The sequence below is a fragment of the Pelophylax lessonae genome (assembly GCF_965119305.1).
Source record: "Pelophylax lessonae genome assembly, chromosome: 11".
In the NCBI taxonomy this organism is placed as follows: Eukaryota; Metazoa; Chordata; class Amphibia; order Anura; family Ranidae; genus Pelophylax; species Pelophylax lessonae.
The window spans coordinates 78316600-78332646 of record NC_138778.1 but is presented as its reverse complement, the minus strand read 5'-3'; the positions used below and the strand labels follow the sequence as shown (position 1 = coordinate 78332646).

The following is a 16047-nucleotide window of genomic DNA, read 5'->3' as shown; positions in this document are numbered from 1 at the left end:
AAGCGCCTATTGCGAAATGCGTAATTCCAGCAACATTTATGTATTTACAAATATTGCATGAATTATTTATTCTGCTGATCGATATAAATGTAATGATGTACAAATCTTTTATACTGTCTTTATAAATAAAAACTTTTTGTTAATTTTTTATTCTTTGTCTATGGTGTTTATAAACATACGCATATACAATTACTCTTAGAGGCACATGTAAATCCCCCTTTTGGGTATAGTTCTACCAACTTTGTGGGTGGATCTATACCCTTCTTTGGTATTTGTACATTTTTCCTATATGGGGGAAGGTGCCATTATATCCTTTGTTTTGTGAGGCCCAAACCTCCCCTTCCACAAATCTTTCCCTGGCGTTACCCTTTTGGTCTCGCCTCCGCTCCTCGGGTCTTCTCAAAGGTGTTGGCCCCAATCCTGGTGCTGTTACCACAGCGGGGGATATTGGTCTTGGGTTACGTGGACGATCTGATTCTCTGTGCGGAGCCCCCTGCGTTACTGAGGGAAAACTTGGGGGTCACCAAGAGAACTCTGGAGGAGTTTGGGTGGGTCGTGAATCTTCAGAAGTAGTCTCTGACCCCTTCAATGAGACTGGTCTGTCTGGGCCTGACTTTGGACTCGTCCTCAGCCAGGGTGTTTCTTCCATCGGAAAAACTCCAGAGGTTCCAGTCAGCGGTTCATCTGTTGAGGTCCAACGACCGGCCGTCCCTTCGGACCTGTATGAGAGTACTGGGACTGATGGTGTCTTTCTTCGAGGCGGTCCCATTCGCTCAGTTCCACACGAGAGTTCTTCAAAGGGAAATTCTTCTCAAGTGGGACAAACACCCGAATTCTCTGGACTTTCGGATTCGGCTAAGCCACAGGACGAAGGAGTCCCTGGTCTGGTGGCTTCCGGTCCCCAATGCGTCAGTCGGGGAAATCCTTTCTCCCTATATACTGGACAATTGTCACCACGGTTGCGAGGTCTGTCCAGGTGGGGGGGGGGGGAGTCCTCAATCAGGACTCTGCTCAGGGAGTTTGGTCCCTGGAGGAATCTCGATTGCCAATCGATGTCCTGGAGCTGAGATCGATCCGGCTTTGCCTGGCGCACTGGACCGAACGTCTGGAGGGTTGTCCAGTGCGCATTCAAGCGGACAATGCCGTGGCTTATGTCAATCACCAAGGGGGCACTAAGAGTGTCCTTGGAGCCCTGGAAGTGGCAGGCATTCTATGTTGGGTGGAGCGCCATGTTCTAGCTCTCTCCACTGTCCATATTCCGGGAGTGGAAAATTGGCAGGCAGATTACCTCAGCCGCCAGGCCTTAGATGCAGGGGAGTGGTCCCTGCATCCGGAGGTGTTTCAGCAGTTGTGCCTTCGCTGAGGCACTCCAGACGTGGATCTGTTGGTATTTCGTATCAACAAAGGGCCTGCTCTCGGGACCCCCCTGGCAGACGCGCTGGTGGCCCCCTGGGGCCAGTACCGGCCGATGTATGCCTTTTCTCCTCTCAAGTCGCTGCCAAGACGACTTCGCAGGATAGAGGCGAAAGGGATTCCGGTCATTCTTGTGGCTCCGGACTGGCCTCGTCGCGCTTGGTACGCCGACCTGGCTTGCCGCAGACTCCACGTGGAGGCTTCCTCTCAGGAAGGATCTACTGTCTCAGGGGCCAATCTTCCATCCTTCTTTACAGTCACTGGCTTTGACGGCTTGGCTGTTGAAAGCCAGATGCTGAGGGACAGTGGATTGTTTCCTTCAGTGATTCCTACTCTGGGAAGATTTATCATCGTACGTGGAAGTCGTACATTGCATGGTGTGAGTCCCTTGGGACCCACCCTCGCTCCTATTCGGGGGCTTGGATCTTGGACTACCTTCAACGGGAAGTTGGCCTTGAGTAGGGCTGGGCGATTTTTGCATTAAAAAAAAAAAAAAAAAAATCTTTTTAAAAAAAAAAAAAAAAAAGAAATTCGAGTTTCCTTTTTTTTTTTTTTTTCCTCAATGCACTTAAAAAATGACTGCAGACATCAGATATAGTGTCAAAAGTGCAACTTTATAAAGTGCTTGTAGACTGTCTTGCTGAAGAAAGCATAGTAGAGTTCTATTGGAGTGAGTAGTAAATAGAGTGCTTGTTGACTGTCCTAAGCAATGTAGAATGTTTGAGGACTGTCTTGCTGGAGAGAGCAGTATAGAATTCTATTGGAGAGCGCAGTATAGAGTCTGTAGACCGACTTTGTGGAGAGAGCAGAATACAGTTCTTAGTGACTGTCCTGCTGGAGAGAGTGGTATAACGTACTTGTTGACTCTTGCTGGAGAAAGCAGAATATAATTCTGTTCAAGAAAGCAGTATAGAGTGCTAAATGACTGTCCTGCTAGAGAGAGCAGTATAGAGTGCTAAGTTACTGACTGTGAACTCCCCAGTAACCGGCCAACGCCGCGCCTGGATGTGACGTCAGCTGCCGGGAGAGGAAGCGGGCGGTGCGTCTGTACAGGGGCTGTGATAGGATAGGTACCTATCCTATCACAGCCCCTGGCCTGTACAGACGCACCGCCCGCTTCCTCTCCCGGCAGCTGACGTCACATCTAGGCCGGGGAGTTCTCTGTACCTATCACAGCGCGCCGCAGCCCCTGTACAGACGCACCGCCCGCAGCTGACGTCACATCCAGGTGCGGCGGTGGTCCGTTACTGGGGAGTTCGGTTCCTGTGCGGCGGACTAGGAGCTGGCTGGAGCCCAGGGTGTGTGTAGTTACGCGGGGGCTGGCTGCACAAGGCGGAAAAAACAATTGTAGAAAAAAAACTCGAGTTTGGAAAAAAAAAAATCAGTTTTCAAACTAAAAAATCGATACTATATCGCCCAGCCCTAGCCTTGAGTACTATCAAGGGTCAGGTCTCGGTCTTGGCTATTTTCTTCCAGAGGCCATTGGCCACTCATTCCTTGGTACGTAGCTTCATCCAGGGGGTGCGACACTTGGTACCTCCGGTGCAACCTCCGCTACAACCTTGGGACCTTTAATTTGGTGCTGTGGGTTCTCCAGAGGCCTCCCTTTGAGAATGATCGGAAGGTTCCCCTGCTTACCTTGTCTCCAGAAGGTGGCTTTCTTGGTGGCTATCACTTCTGTACGCAGGGTGTCGGGAATGGTGGCGTTGTCCTGTTCTTCCTATCTGGTGGTTCACAGGGACAAGGTCGTACTTCGGCCGGATCCATCCTTCCTGCTGAAGGGGGTTTCCAGTTTTCACTTAAATGAGGACATGGTGTTACCTACCTTGTGTCCTAAGCCAAAACATCCTAAGGAATTTGCTCTGCATACTCTAGATGTTCAGGCGATCAAGGTGTATTTGGCGTCTACTGAGTCTTTTCGCAAGTCTGACTCGCTCTTTGTGCTCACGGATGGCCCAAAGAAAGGGCTGCCTGTGTCTGCTGCGATTATTTCCAGATGGATCAGACACAGTAGTGCAGGCTTATTTAATTTAGGGTCAGGTTCCACCTTTCCCTGTCAAGGCACATTCTGCTCGGGCGCTTAGTGCTTCCTGGGCTTTTCACCATCAGGGATCTGTGCTTCAGGTGTGCAAGGCGGCGACCTGATCATCAGTGCACACCTTTTACCAAATTTTATAAGGTGGATGTGCTGGCATCTGCGGATGCTTCCTTTGGCCGCAAGGTTTTAGAGAGGGGGCTCAAGTAAGTATTGGGGGGTGGGGGCTGATAGGGGCTGCTGCACACAGAAGGCTTTTTATCTTAATGCATAGAAGGCATTAAAATTAAAAAAAAAACCTTCTGACTTTACAAATACTTTAAATTTAAGAATACCTAATTTACACTGTAGTGTTTACCCCTTTTTGCTGGCAGTGAGTGACATGTACCAACAGGCTCCTGGTTACAACGTAGAGCTGATCGGGGAGGCTCCAAAGCCACCTGAACACTTCTATGGGAAGTGGAAGATTGGATTGTTTGATATCTATTTTAGGCTTCTCACAGTTCTCCTCTTGTGGCACAGGCCAGCCGCATATCTAATTTTAGGCTTCTCACAGTTCTCCTCTTGTGGCACAGGCCAGCCGCATAACAGCAGCAATGAGGGGAGGACCCAGTGCGCTCCAAGCTACGTTCTGAAACAGCAACTTCCCGTCTGAACATGGAAGACGCTGAGCACGCACAGCGCGACCCAGGAGGGATGTAAAGCGGAGGAGACGCCAGACCCGCATAGAGGCGCAAAAGAACAGGCTTTTCAGCTACTAAGAACCACAAGGCTGCTAAGAGTGTGAACCCCGTCTGGACCCACCTCCTATGGAGAGGGAGGGAAAGGCGGCACAGTTGGCTGCAGGCAAAGCAAATCGGGGGCCAGGTAAGTGCCTTTTCTGAGGTGAGTTTAGAAAATGGCAGAATGCCTTAGGACAGCAGAAGCAGAGAAAAGCTGTCTGCCAGACCCCCCTCCCTCCCTTAACCCCGAGCGTGACTGGTTTGTTCATGCTGGGATCGGTATCCCCGAGTCACGCTCGGGGTAGATGTGCAGAGCCTGCAGCGGGGTTCCTTACCTTCTCCTGGCGATCCAGCGATGATCGCCGCCGAGATCCCCGCCGCTCGTCCGTCGCTCTGATGACTTCCTGGTTCCGTGGTGCATGGGAGCGGAACTGGGAGGGAAATTCAAAAGTTGCACCAACACAAACACATAAAAGGAGGTAATGCAGTGTAATCTGAGAGGATTACACTGTATCACCTTAGTATCAGACATAGTGCCCTTTCAGTGCCCCTTGCCATAGTCATTTGTGACAAATAAAACCGTTTGAAAATGGCATAAAAAAAGCGCTGTCCTACAAATGCGCTTTTGGATCAGCGGAGCGACAGCGGCAGTGACACGGAGCTGCTCGCAGAACAGAGCGACAGGGAGTCGTGGGGAGATTTTTCATCTGACTCTTGACACTGACACTGATCCAGAAAGTGACAACACCGATGATCCCGCACCTGACCTAAGCGATGTGCGCACTTGGTGCCCTCTAAACAGCTATGCGGACCAGGCAGCACCCCCGAGATTCCGATTCACTGGATCTCCTGGGATGAAGGTTGATGTGGAGAGTGACAACCCTCTGGCGTACCTGAAATTATTTCTTACTGAGGAGGTAATTTTAAAAATCCGTCACAGAAACCAACCGCTACCATGAGCAGCCATCCGCTACGCTGCGTGCCAGATTTTCCAGATCCAGAAAATGGGAACCGGTCACTAAAGAGGACATCTGGCAGTTTCTGGGACTCATCATCCTTCAGGGGGTGGTGGGGAAACCGCTCCAGAAATGGTATTGGACCACCAATAAGATGCTGGCCACTCCATTTTTTGGCACAGTGATGTCCGAATATCATTTTTTCACTCATGAAGAATTTACACTTCACCAACAACGAAGAGTTTGAGGCCACGCATCCTGCGCCCAAACTCAAAAAAATCTGGGAGGTGTGCCAAATGATTGTCACCAACTTCCAGTGGACCTACATGCCAGAAAGGGATGTCAGTGTGGACGAAAGTCTGATGGCCTACAAGGGACGCCTCAGCTGGATACAGTTTATTGCATCAAATTTTATATGCTCTGTGAATCATCCACCGGATATATCTGGAATGCGGTCATTTACACCGGTAAAGGTACCAAGTTCAATCCCAGGTACAGCGGCTATGGGACGGCCACATCCTCTGTCCTTTCACCTCTGGACCCATTGCTGAACCAGGGATATTGCGTGACAACGGACAATTTTTACACATCTCCAGAACTTTGAGGTTTTGCTCCTAAACAAAACTGATGGGTATGGTACTGTTAGGCCAAACCGGCGTGACATGCCATCAATGTTTGGCAGGAAAAAACTAAAAAAAGGAGAGATGGTTGCCTTTCAAAAGGGTAAAATGATGGCAATGCAGTGGCGAGACAAAAAGGACATGTGTCTCATGAGCACCGTGCACAGCACCTCCACTGCCATGGTCTCCACAAAACACGGAACAGATGTGCTGAAGCCGCAAGTCGTGATCGACTATAATCGCACAATGGGAGGTGTTGACCGAGCCGATCAGTCAATGACATTTTACCCGGCGATGCGGAAGCAACAGAAAAAGTATTACAAAAAGATTTTCAGGCATCTCCTTGAACAATGCCTTTGGAACGCCTATATCCTTTATAAAGCAAACACTAACATACCTCTTGTTCATTCTGACTTTATCTGGAAGGTGGCTGAGCAGATTTTTGTCAACCACCCGACGCCATCAGTATCTGCTAACAGACCCGGACGACGCGCTGTGGACATTGGCAATCCAAAACGCCTGGCAGGTCGTCATTTTGTAGACTTCGTACCGCCAACCGCAGGAAAGTTAGCGCCTACCAGGATGTGCGTCGTTTGCTGTTCCAAGCAGGATGGCAAAAGTGTCCTGATTGCAATGTCGAACTTTGTCTAGTTCCATGCTTCAAACTGTTTCACACTCAATGTGTATTGAATTTCTTTGTTTGACAAATTTCATTTTTTTTCATTGCATTATTGAATAAAATTATATTACTGATTATATTATAATTCATGTGTTTTGTGTTTCAAATTTATCACATCCGGGATGTCTACTAGAGTCTGGTTTTGGTCAGGTTTAAGTAAGTATTTACTAAGAATTGTAGGCCTACAATACATAACGCCAAATTTCCATGCTTAAAATTGTACCGCTTTTGGTACATAATTCCTGACATAATCATACCACCAGGGAGGTTAATGAGGGTACTACTATTCTTTCCCTTAGGCTTGGGAACAAGTAACCCAGACAATTCAGCTAGAGCAGACCAATGTCCACAGTTTCCTTTTAACTCGGGAGATGCTGTGATTATTGCAACATTAAGTTGGCAGTCTCGAACTATAAAGGCTTTCATACATTAATAAGTGTAAATCTAGTGAAGGGGTGACACCTGTTAGACACATTCTTTTACAGGCTATATTTCTGCCACTGAACAAGTTAGACATTCCTAAATGGGTAATCAAATGGAATGTAAGGTGGTCTGCAGGAACCTGGAGATTACATGAGTATTACCACAGATTTTTCCCTGGTCAGCAATGCACACCAGATAATCTGAATATATTAGGCCAGCGGCTATGATTCTGGCACCTATCTCACAGATGGTTCATTTAGAGTCTTCTTGCTCTTTAATAAAGCCTGACTTCTAAATTCTCTCCACATATGGTGAAGAGACCCAGTAAGTGCAGCACTTCACATCACTAAATGTTAACGACACCCCCAGTTTGATCGCATTTTGCAGTGCGATCTGACAGTTCGCACAGGATCGGATCGCACAAGTGTGAACCACTGTGCGATCCGATTCTGATGCGGCTCAAAAAAAGCCTTGTGCGAGTTTGCTGCGGATACAGTGCGATTTTAGCCATACAAAGTGTATGGCTGAACTCGCATCTGCACATGAGATTGCATGTAATGAAGGAGCAGTGCGCTCCGAAATTATTTTTATAAATTTTTATAAATATTTTATTTGCACAATTTTCTTGCCTTTTTCATTGTTTAAATCGTATTTTGAAAATGTGTTGACCTTGTCTCCTAAATGTGCTGTGCAAGCTAAAAAAAAATCCGTCTCTTGAGTGCTACTGGATAGTAAAAATCCTCTGAACATTCCCGTCTGTGGTGACAGTGTGTGTTAGACCTTTATTTTAAAATAATAGTTGGTATTGCTAAGCTTTTGAGTTTCCTCATTCTCGGTCAAAAGGGGGTGGTGGTGGTAGCTTAACCTGTGAATTGCTGAGTTAACTTAACCTGTTAATTTCTTAGTTAACTTAACCCAGTGATCACTCTCAGGCTGCTGGCACCTAGATTGTGGTTCCACGAGCTGGAAAATCTTTGTGCAGTGTGCAACTGAGAGTGGTATTGTTACGCTAATGACAGCGCATTGTGAGATTGGCCAGTCATGAGTTAGTGAGAAGAGCAGAGTCTAATGCCGCATTTTGTCACTGGTGGCAGCTGTGGGATAAGTTCTGTATTAGAGCTTTCATTGCATGACTAGGAATTAGCTCTGCGCTCAAGGATTGTAACCTTTGTGGAAACAGTCCTTAGAGACAAGCCGGTGCATATTTTTTGTTTTTTAAAGAAAACCATACAGCAAAAGGGTTTAAAAAAAAAAATGTAAAATGAATTCAAATTTTCTTTGAAATTTAAAGCACCCCTGTACTCGTGCAAAAACGCAAATGCAAGCAGTGATTGTAACATACGTTGGGTATCTCACTTCAGAGTGAGAGCAGTAATTCTAGCACCAGAACTTAACTTTTATTTTTGTAACCTATAAATTCTTTCAAAACGTCACCTATGGAGAATTTTAGGTACCATAGTTGGATACCAAACAGATCATGATGATTTTAAAAAATTTGCATGAAATGGTGACAATTTACTGCAACATCATCTTCTTTTTTTTGTTACCAAAAAATGGGTATTTTAGGCTTTTGTGAACTAAAATGCATTTAAATATATTTTGTTTTCTGAACATTTGCACTTGACTGCACAGTCAAGGACTGCACAGTTTAGTTTTTCAGCAGAGGTGTTCTCCATGAGTAGTTGTGTGTATAAAAGTAATTAGCATGTTTGCACAGTAGCAGCACTTAACAAAAGAAGGACATTATACTGTTTTATTTATCCTTTAACTGTGGTGTCCTCAGGCCCCCCTTGAGTATCTTAATTTTAGCCTCATTCTGTGGCCTAATTTTTGTGAAAGCTATATAGACTATTGGATTACTTTTTTTTTTTTTTTTTTTTTTTTATGCACATACACCATAGAGCACCAAGATAACTAGATAATTATTTTAACAGGTTGACCTCTCTCCCTGTCAAACCTCCAACAATCGACTGGGCCTATTACCGAACCACAATTGCCAAGGCAGGCCTAGTGGATGAGTTTGAGAAGAAGGTAAGTATACAATTATGTTTTTAAGGGAATTTTATTACAGAAATGTAAGGAAAGATGTATGTCAAATTTATTGTTTTGCCGTTTCAGTTTAATGCCCTTACCGTCCCAGAGCCTAAAGATACTCAAACTGAAAAGATAAATGCCCAGGAACAGGAAGCTGTAAGTCATTTTGATTTGTGGATTATTTTTTTTATTTTTTTTTTTCTACAACCCAGTGGGCCGAACAAAATAAAAACTGAAGCCATTGTGTTAAGTAATGTTAGTGCCTCAATTTCTCCTGCTGTGCTATCTTGTTCTGACAAACTGTCCCTATCCCAGCCATTACGTGTAAGCGCTAATTGGTTGCTGGTTTTCCCTTCGACAGAAGCTGATCTTAGACCGTCTTCTGTCGGAATGACAGCTGGTACTTACGGTCTAAATGTCAGCCAGTTCCTGTTGAACTGGCAGATATTTTGCCCATGTGTACCCAGCTTCAGAGTACTAAAAAATCTGTGAAACGCACTAACCTTTGAATGCAAATAAATTAAAGCACTGACATTAAAATGGTCTTAATCACACTATATGTATTTTGTGTATTCAAAATGTTTTTTCTCTATCGTTCATTGACAGACGCAGCTCCATATTTTAACCATTGGGTTATGCTGCCCCCTACAGGAGTAGGACACTAGGCAGGAAAAGTCTTTACCACGCCTAAGGGGCAGTCCCTGGGGGTATACACCTACTCACTCTGTTTTAGGCATTCAGTTTTTTTTCTGCCTAGTTCAGAAGTAGGACCTAGTTCTCTGCTGGGATTTCGGTCCTAGCATTTTTTTCTTTAAAAGGGAACCTTGTGTCAAAATCTTTTTTTTTTTGTTATGTTTCTGAAAGAACTACAATCAACAGCGAGACTGGATTTTCTAGATCTTTAATGGCCTCCCAGTCTGGCCAGCGAGCATGTGCAGGTCGCAGCTCCGCGCTATGCCTTTCCAAGACATAGCCCCATTGGACGGGGGTTGGCCCGCGAGTGAAACACCTCACCAGGACACACACAACCTGGTTTGTCTTGAGTCGCAGCGTACTCCTTGGCCGTAGGGGGGGGGGGGTGGTCTGTCCGGAGTGGGGCCCACCTGACTATCGTTGATATGGTGGGTAGTGTCCCCCCATATGTCTTGCGGTCTCGGGGGTGGACGTGGGCGCCTCTCTGGGATGGTTGGACCCTCGGGTTATCCCCCATGCAAGCCCCCCCCCTTGTATGTGGGGAGTCTTTAGGGAAGTTCTCCCATCAAATATCCAAGGGTTCCCCCTCAGGCCATCCTCGGTGCATGGGCTGTAGCAGGCGATGGGGGGGTGCGATGATGCCGCTAATCGCGCGATCTGCTGGGGGGGTTAATCCTGGTGGGGGGTCCCCCTATGCCTGATGATCGCTGGATCTCTCGGGATCCTGTAGACCGCACGGCGAGCCATGGGCGTTGCCATTTTCCAGTAGATCAGCAGTATTAGGCTCAGCAGTCATCTCTTAGTAGTTTCCCTTTAAATTGCATTAGGCAGCCCTTTTGTTGTGGCCTCTCCATTGAAATTCATTGGGCGGCCATTTTCTCGTTGTCCAAGAAAACTGTACAGCAGTAAGTGGCAATGCTTTAACTCTAGTGCTGACCCAGATACTTCCTCTTCCCGTGAAGATCGTTTTTCTGCACATTTCAGGCCGGCTCTGCTTTCCCTGATATCAGGTGGCGGTAAGTCCATTGGGGTCCCTGTAGATCACTCTCCCTCTCTGCTATATTGAAGTTTAGTGTGCTGGGACTTGTAGTACCGCTAGTGCATCGGTGTGGGGCCATTTTTCTGCAGTATTCGTAAAGTGACGCTGCGCTGTCCCCAGGATAACATGCAGTCCCAGGAGCAAGTCTCACCTACTGATCCCGTCGGGGTTGTGGGGACCTCCGAGTCGCAACCCTTGTCTGCCTTAACGGCAAACCCTGGTGTCAAATGTTGATTTGGTCCTAAAAAATAGGACTAGTAAAAAGCGCCCACTGCCCTCACCTGCCTCATCTGTATCCTCAGATTCTGAGGTTGAAATGGCTGCCACCGACTCAAATCTTCCTGACAGATCTGCATCATCGCACTCTGATGGCGAGGATGAAATATCCTCATCTGCAACCGCGCGGGAAAATGCGTTGGTGGAAGCACTTATAGTGTCAGTGCGGAAACTCTAAAAATGGCGGATGATTCTACAGCGTCAGGGACCGCAGGTGTCCTTTGGCACACGCAAATCCCAGAAGTTGGGCAAGGTTTTCCCTTGTCCGGAACTTTGACAAAATTGTCACTGAACAGTGGGGGCGCCTTAAACACGTTTGTGGTGCCAAAGCGCTTTAACCACTTAAGCCCCGGAGGATTTGGCTGCTAAAGGACCAGGGGTTTTTTTGCGATTTTTTTTTTACTGCGTGACTTTAACGGACAATTGCGTGGTCGTGCGACGCTGTACCTAAACGAATTTGACGTCCTTTTTTTCCCCACAAACAGAGCTTTCTTTTGGTGGTATTTGATCACCTGTGCGATTTTTTTTTTTTTTTGATCACGCGCTATAAACAAAAAAAGAGCGTAAATTTTGCAAAAATAACAATATTTTTCACATTTTTTTATATGAAATTCCCCAAAAAAAAATGTAAAAATCAAAATTTTTTAACATTTTTCCGCCAATTTGTTTTATGCTACCTATGTTTGGTAAAAAAAATCGCAAAAAGCGTATTTTGATTGGTTTGCACAAAAGTTATCGCGTTTACTAACAAAGGGAAAGATTTTTGTCATTTTTGGTGTTTTTTTTTTTTAACGCGTAATGGCGGCGGTCTGCGATTTTTTTTTTTTTTTTTTTTTTTTTTTTTTTTTTTCGGTACTGCGACATTGCAGCGGACAGATCGGACCCTTGACTGACATTTTTGACACTTTTGGGGTTACCAGTGACATTACTGCAGTAATCAGTGCTATACATATGCACTGTTACTGCAAAAATGACACTGGCAGGGAAGGGGTTAACTTTATTGGACAGGGAGGGGTTAAGTGTGTCCTAGGGGCGTGATTCTAACTGTGCAGGGACATTCCTATTGGTGTAAAAGCAAAGATCAACCGTTCTACATAGTAGAACGGACAGATCTTCACTTTTACACAGGGAGAACTGACAGGCAGCTTGTTTACACAAGCCGCTCTGTCTTTCTCCCTTCACAGGAGCGATCGTAGTGTGACTGGCAGACATCGAGTCCGCCGGTCACACGCACTGACTTCTCTGTGAACGAGCCGCCGCGGGCGGGCGCGCGCCCGCCCGCAATAGGCTCGCAAGTCAGTGACAGGCGAGTGACGTACCGATACGTCACTCTGCCTGGCCGGGGCTGACCGCCGCAGTATATAGTCGTGCGGCGGTCGGCAACCAGTTAAGAGGCGCTATCCCTTTGTGGACGCTGTAGTCAATAAATGGACCGTTTCACCGAAGGTGGACCATCTGGTCTCCAGACTGAACAAATCTACTGTTATAGAAAGATTGAGACCCTGTCCCGCCACTTACATGTGATAGCGGGTTCAATACCTACACCGGTCTTTGATATCACTCTGGTTTCCCAGACCATAATGGAATGGGCAAAGTTACAAAAAAGTGATTTGGAAGCAGAACCGCTTCCCCTGGGCCTTGCAGAGCTAATGAACCAAATGGTCCAAGCCTTACTATTTTTATATGTGATGCGTCTTTAGATGCGGCCCCCCCTTGCAGCTAGAGTTTCCACGGTAGGGGTGACCATTAGGCGCATGGTGACCATTTGGCTAAAAAGCTGGTCTGCGGACCAGGCTTCTAAAAAGGCTGTCAGATCTCCCATTTACAGGGGACCACCTATTTTGGTTCGTCGTTGGGTGAACTTATCAAAGGGGCTTACAGGTGGGAAGAGTACTCTTCTTCCTCAGTCCGCTATGGGCAAGTCTATGCGTCAGACGGGGGCCCTTATTTTTCAGCACACAGGGGGCCCTTTCGTGCCTCTGGCAGGAAGGAGACCAGATCTGAGCCATTTAAATCATCTGGGGGTTCCAAGAAGTCATGGTCGGGTAAGCCGAGAGCAGACCCCTCCAGATCTGCAGACCAGTCCCCTTCTGCATGAAGGGGTGCCCTCACCCGTAACTGGGATGGTGGGACGTCTTTGTTTCCTTCCAGAACCATGAACCTCCATTCAGGAGAACTGGGTGTACACACTGATCCAATCGGGTTACAAGATCGAATTCAGGTCTCGACCGTTGGACAGATTCTTTCCGGCCAATCTATGCCTATCTCCAGGACGGTTAAGGGATCTACGAGAGGCGGTACAAGATCTGCTGTTGCAAAGGGGTGATTGGGCTGGTTCCCTCTTGGGAATGCTTTCATGGGTTCTGTTCAAACCTGTTCACTGTTCCCAGGAAAGAAGGCAAAATACTGGACCTCAAGGCTTTAAACCGCTTTGTGCAGGTACAGGTTTTGAAAGGAGTCCATTCACACGGTAGTGGCGTCCCTACACCAAGTGGACTTGTTGGCCTCTATCAAAATCAGGGACACATATCTACACATCCCTATTTATGCTGGACGCCAGTGTTTTCTTTGCCTCGCTGTAGGAGAGAGGGGCATTATCAATTTGGGGCATTACCCTTTGGTCTCGCCACAGCTCCCAGGGTCTTCACCAAGGGTGTTGGTTCCGGTTTCGGCATTACTGCGACAGCGAGGTATTGCGCTACTGGGGTACCTGGACGATCTCTTAAGAGCAGACTCTCATTCAGCCTTGTTGGGTGACTTTTCAATCATGGTACGGACTCTGCAAGAGTTTGTTTGGAACATCAAGTTAAAAAAAATCTGCTCTGGTCCCATCTTCCAAACTGAATTATCTGGGACTGACTCTGGACTCCCTCTGGAAAAGCTGCAAAGGTCTGAGAGCGATTTGCTTGCTGTTATCCAGCAATCTGTCCTCTGCAGATTTCGAGGCGGTTCGGTTTGCTCAGTTCCACACGAGACCTCTGCAAGGAGAAATTCTTGTCAAGTGGAACAAGGATCCAAAATCTTTGGCAAATCTGATTCGGCTGAGTCAAAACACAAAAGTGCTCTGCGTCAGGGGCAAGTCCTTCTTCCCTTGTATTGGACCGTGGTCACCACGGATGCCAGCCTGTCTGGTTGGGGTGGAGTGCTTGGGAAAGATGTGTGTTTAGGGGACCTGGACTCCGGAAGGGTTCAGACTATCGATCAATATTCTGGAACTCGGAGTGATAAAGCTTGCTTGAATCACTGCACAAATCGTCTGCAAGGCTGTCTGGTTCCGATTCAATCAGACAATGCCACGGCAGTGGCTTGCGTCAATCAAGGGGTCACCAAGAGTGTCCTGGCGTCCCAGGAGGTGGCCGAGATCCTAAAATGGGCAGAAAACTTTGTTCCAGCCCTCTACCGCTGTGCATATCCCCAAAGTGGAAAATTGGCAGGCGGATTACTTGAGGAGTCAGGTGTTGGATCTGGGGGAGTGGTCCCTTCACCCGGAGGTGTTTCACCTGCTGTGTGCCCGGTGGGGGACATGCGATGTGGACCTGTTAGCCTCTCAACTCAACAAGAAAGTTCAGAGGCTTGTGGCCAGGTCTCGGGATCCTCTGGCCGACGCCACAGACGCACTGGTGGCTCCTTGGGGTTAATATAGGCTGATCGGTGCGTTTCCTCCACTAAAACTTCTGCCGAGGATTCTGCGCAGAATAGAGGTGGAAGGGATTCCCGTAATTCTGGTGGCTCCAGACTGGCCTCGCCGATCTGGTAAGGTTATTCGCTGATGTTCCTTGGAGACTTCCTCTCAGGGAAGATCTACTGTCTCAAGGGCCGATCTTCCATCCTGCTTTAAAGTCGCTGGCTTTAACAGCGTGGCTGTCGAATGCCAGGTAATGAAGGATAGGGGTCTTTCTGACTCAATAATTCCTACACGGTTGAAGGCTAGGAAATATATCTCCTAGGAAGATTTATCATCGTGCATGGAAAATGTATATAGCCTTGTGTGAATCGATTAATATGCATACACTCATTTTCAGTGGCTAGGATATTGGCCTTCCTCCAGAGAGGGGTTGATCAGCGGTTGACCTTGGGTACTATTGGGGGCCAGTTGCCAGCCTTGGCTGTGTTTTTTTCAATGTCCTTTAGCTACGCATTCTTTGATTCACACCTTTATCCAAGAAGTTCGCCATATGGCTCCTCAGATACGATCCCCGTTACCTCAGTGGGATCTTAACTTGGTACTGTCAGTCCTTCAGAAACCTCCCTTTGAAAACATTAGGCAGATTCCTCTGCTTACACTGTCAGAGAATGTGGCCTTTTTGGTGGCTATTACCTCTGCGTGCCAAGTGTCTGAATTGGCGGCGCTGTGCTGCTTGCTATTCACCCTATCTGGTGGTCCACAGAGTTAAAGTGGTACTTCGACCAAATCGTTTTTTCCTAAAGTGGTCTCTGATTTCCATTTGAATTAAGTCATTGTTCTGCCTTCACTTTGTCCTAAGCCCAAGCATCCTAAAGCAATTGCTTTGCATTCTTTGGATGTGGCTCGGGCAATTAGGGTGGCAGGTACGGAGTCTTTCAGAAATCAGACTTTTTGTCCTTTAAGGAAGGACCTCGGAAGGGATTGGCTGCGACCATATCTAGGTGGATCAGGCAGACGGTGGTACAGGCTTATTCTCTTAAAGGTCAGGTTGCATCTTTCCCTGTGAAGGCACATTCTACTAAGGCTCGAGTGCTTCTTGGGCTTTTCGCCATCAGGCATCAGTAATACCAGGTTGCAAGGCGGCAATTTGGTCGTCTGTGCACATGTTCACAAAATACTACAAAGTAGATGTGTTGGCATCCTTGGATGCTTCCTTTACCCGCAAGGTTTTGCAGGCTGCTGTTTGAGAGAATTTTGTCTTTGAGGGTGAATGTTGTTTCTAGGTGAGCTCCAGTTGTTCCCGGTTGAGCTCCATGTTACCTGGTTGGAAAAGTTTAGCCTTTGGGAATTACGTTCCTTTTCTGTGTTTTCCCACACCTCATGTTAATACTGCATTGGGACGTCCCAATAGTTAAGAATATGGAGCTGCGTCATTGAACGGTACAGACGCAGCATCCTCCTCTCTATACGAGTTGGGTTAGGGTTTTTTTCTTCTGACACTGCAACTGAATGCCTATAGCAGAGTGAGTGGG

The 16047-nt window shown here is 47.0% G+C and overlaps 1 protein-coding gene across 1 annotated transcript in view; it reads left to right on the top strand.

Annotated features, from left to right (window-relative positions):
* The window catches only part of ATP5PD (ATP synthase peripheral stalk subunit d), a 69201-nt gene that overhangs the window by 27157 nt on the left and 25997 nt on the right, over positions 1-16047 (top strand). The window contains exons 3-4 of the mRNA XM_082271202.1: positions 8783-8879; positions 8967-9038. Coding sequence (XP_082127328.1) covers positions 8783-8879; positions 8967-9038 — 169 coding nt within the window. The remainder of the gene's footprint in view (positions 1-8782; positions 8880-8966; positions 9039-16047) is intronic.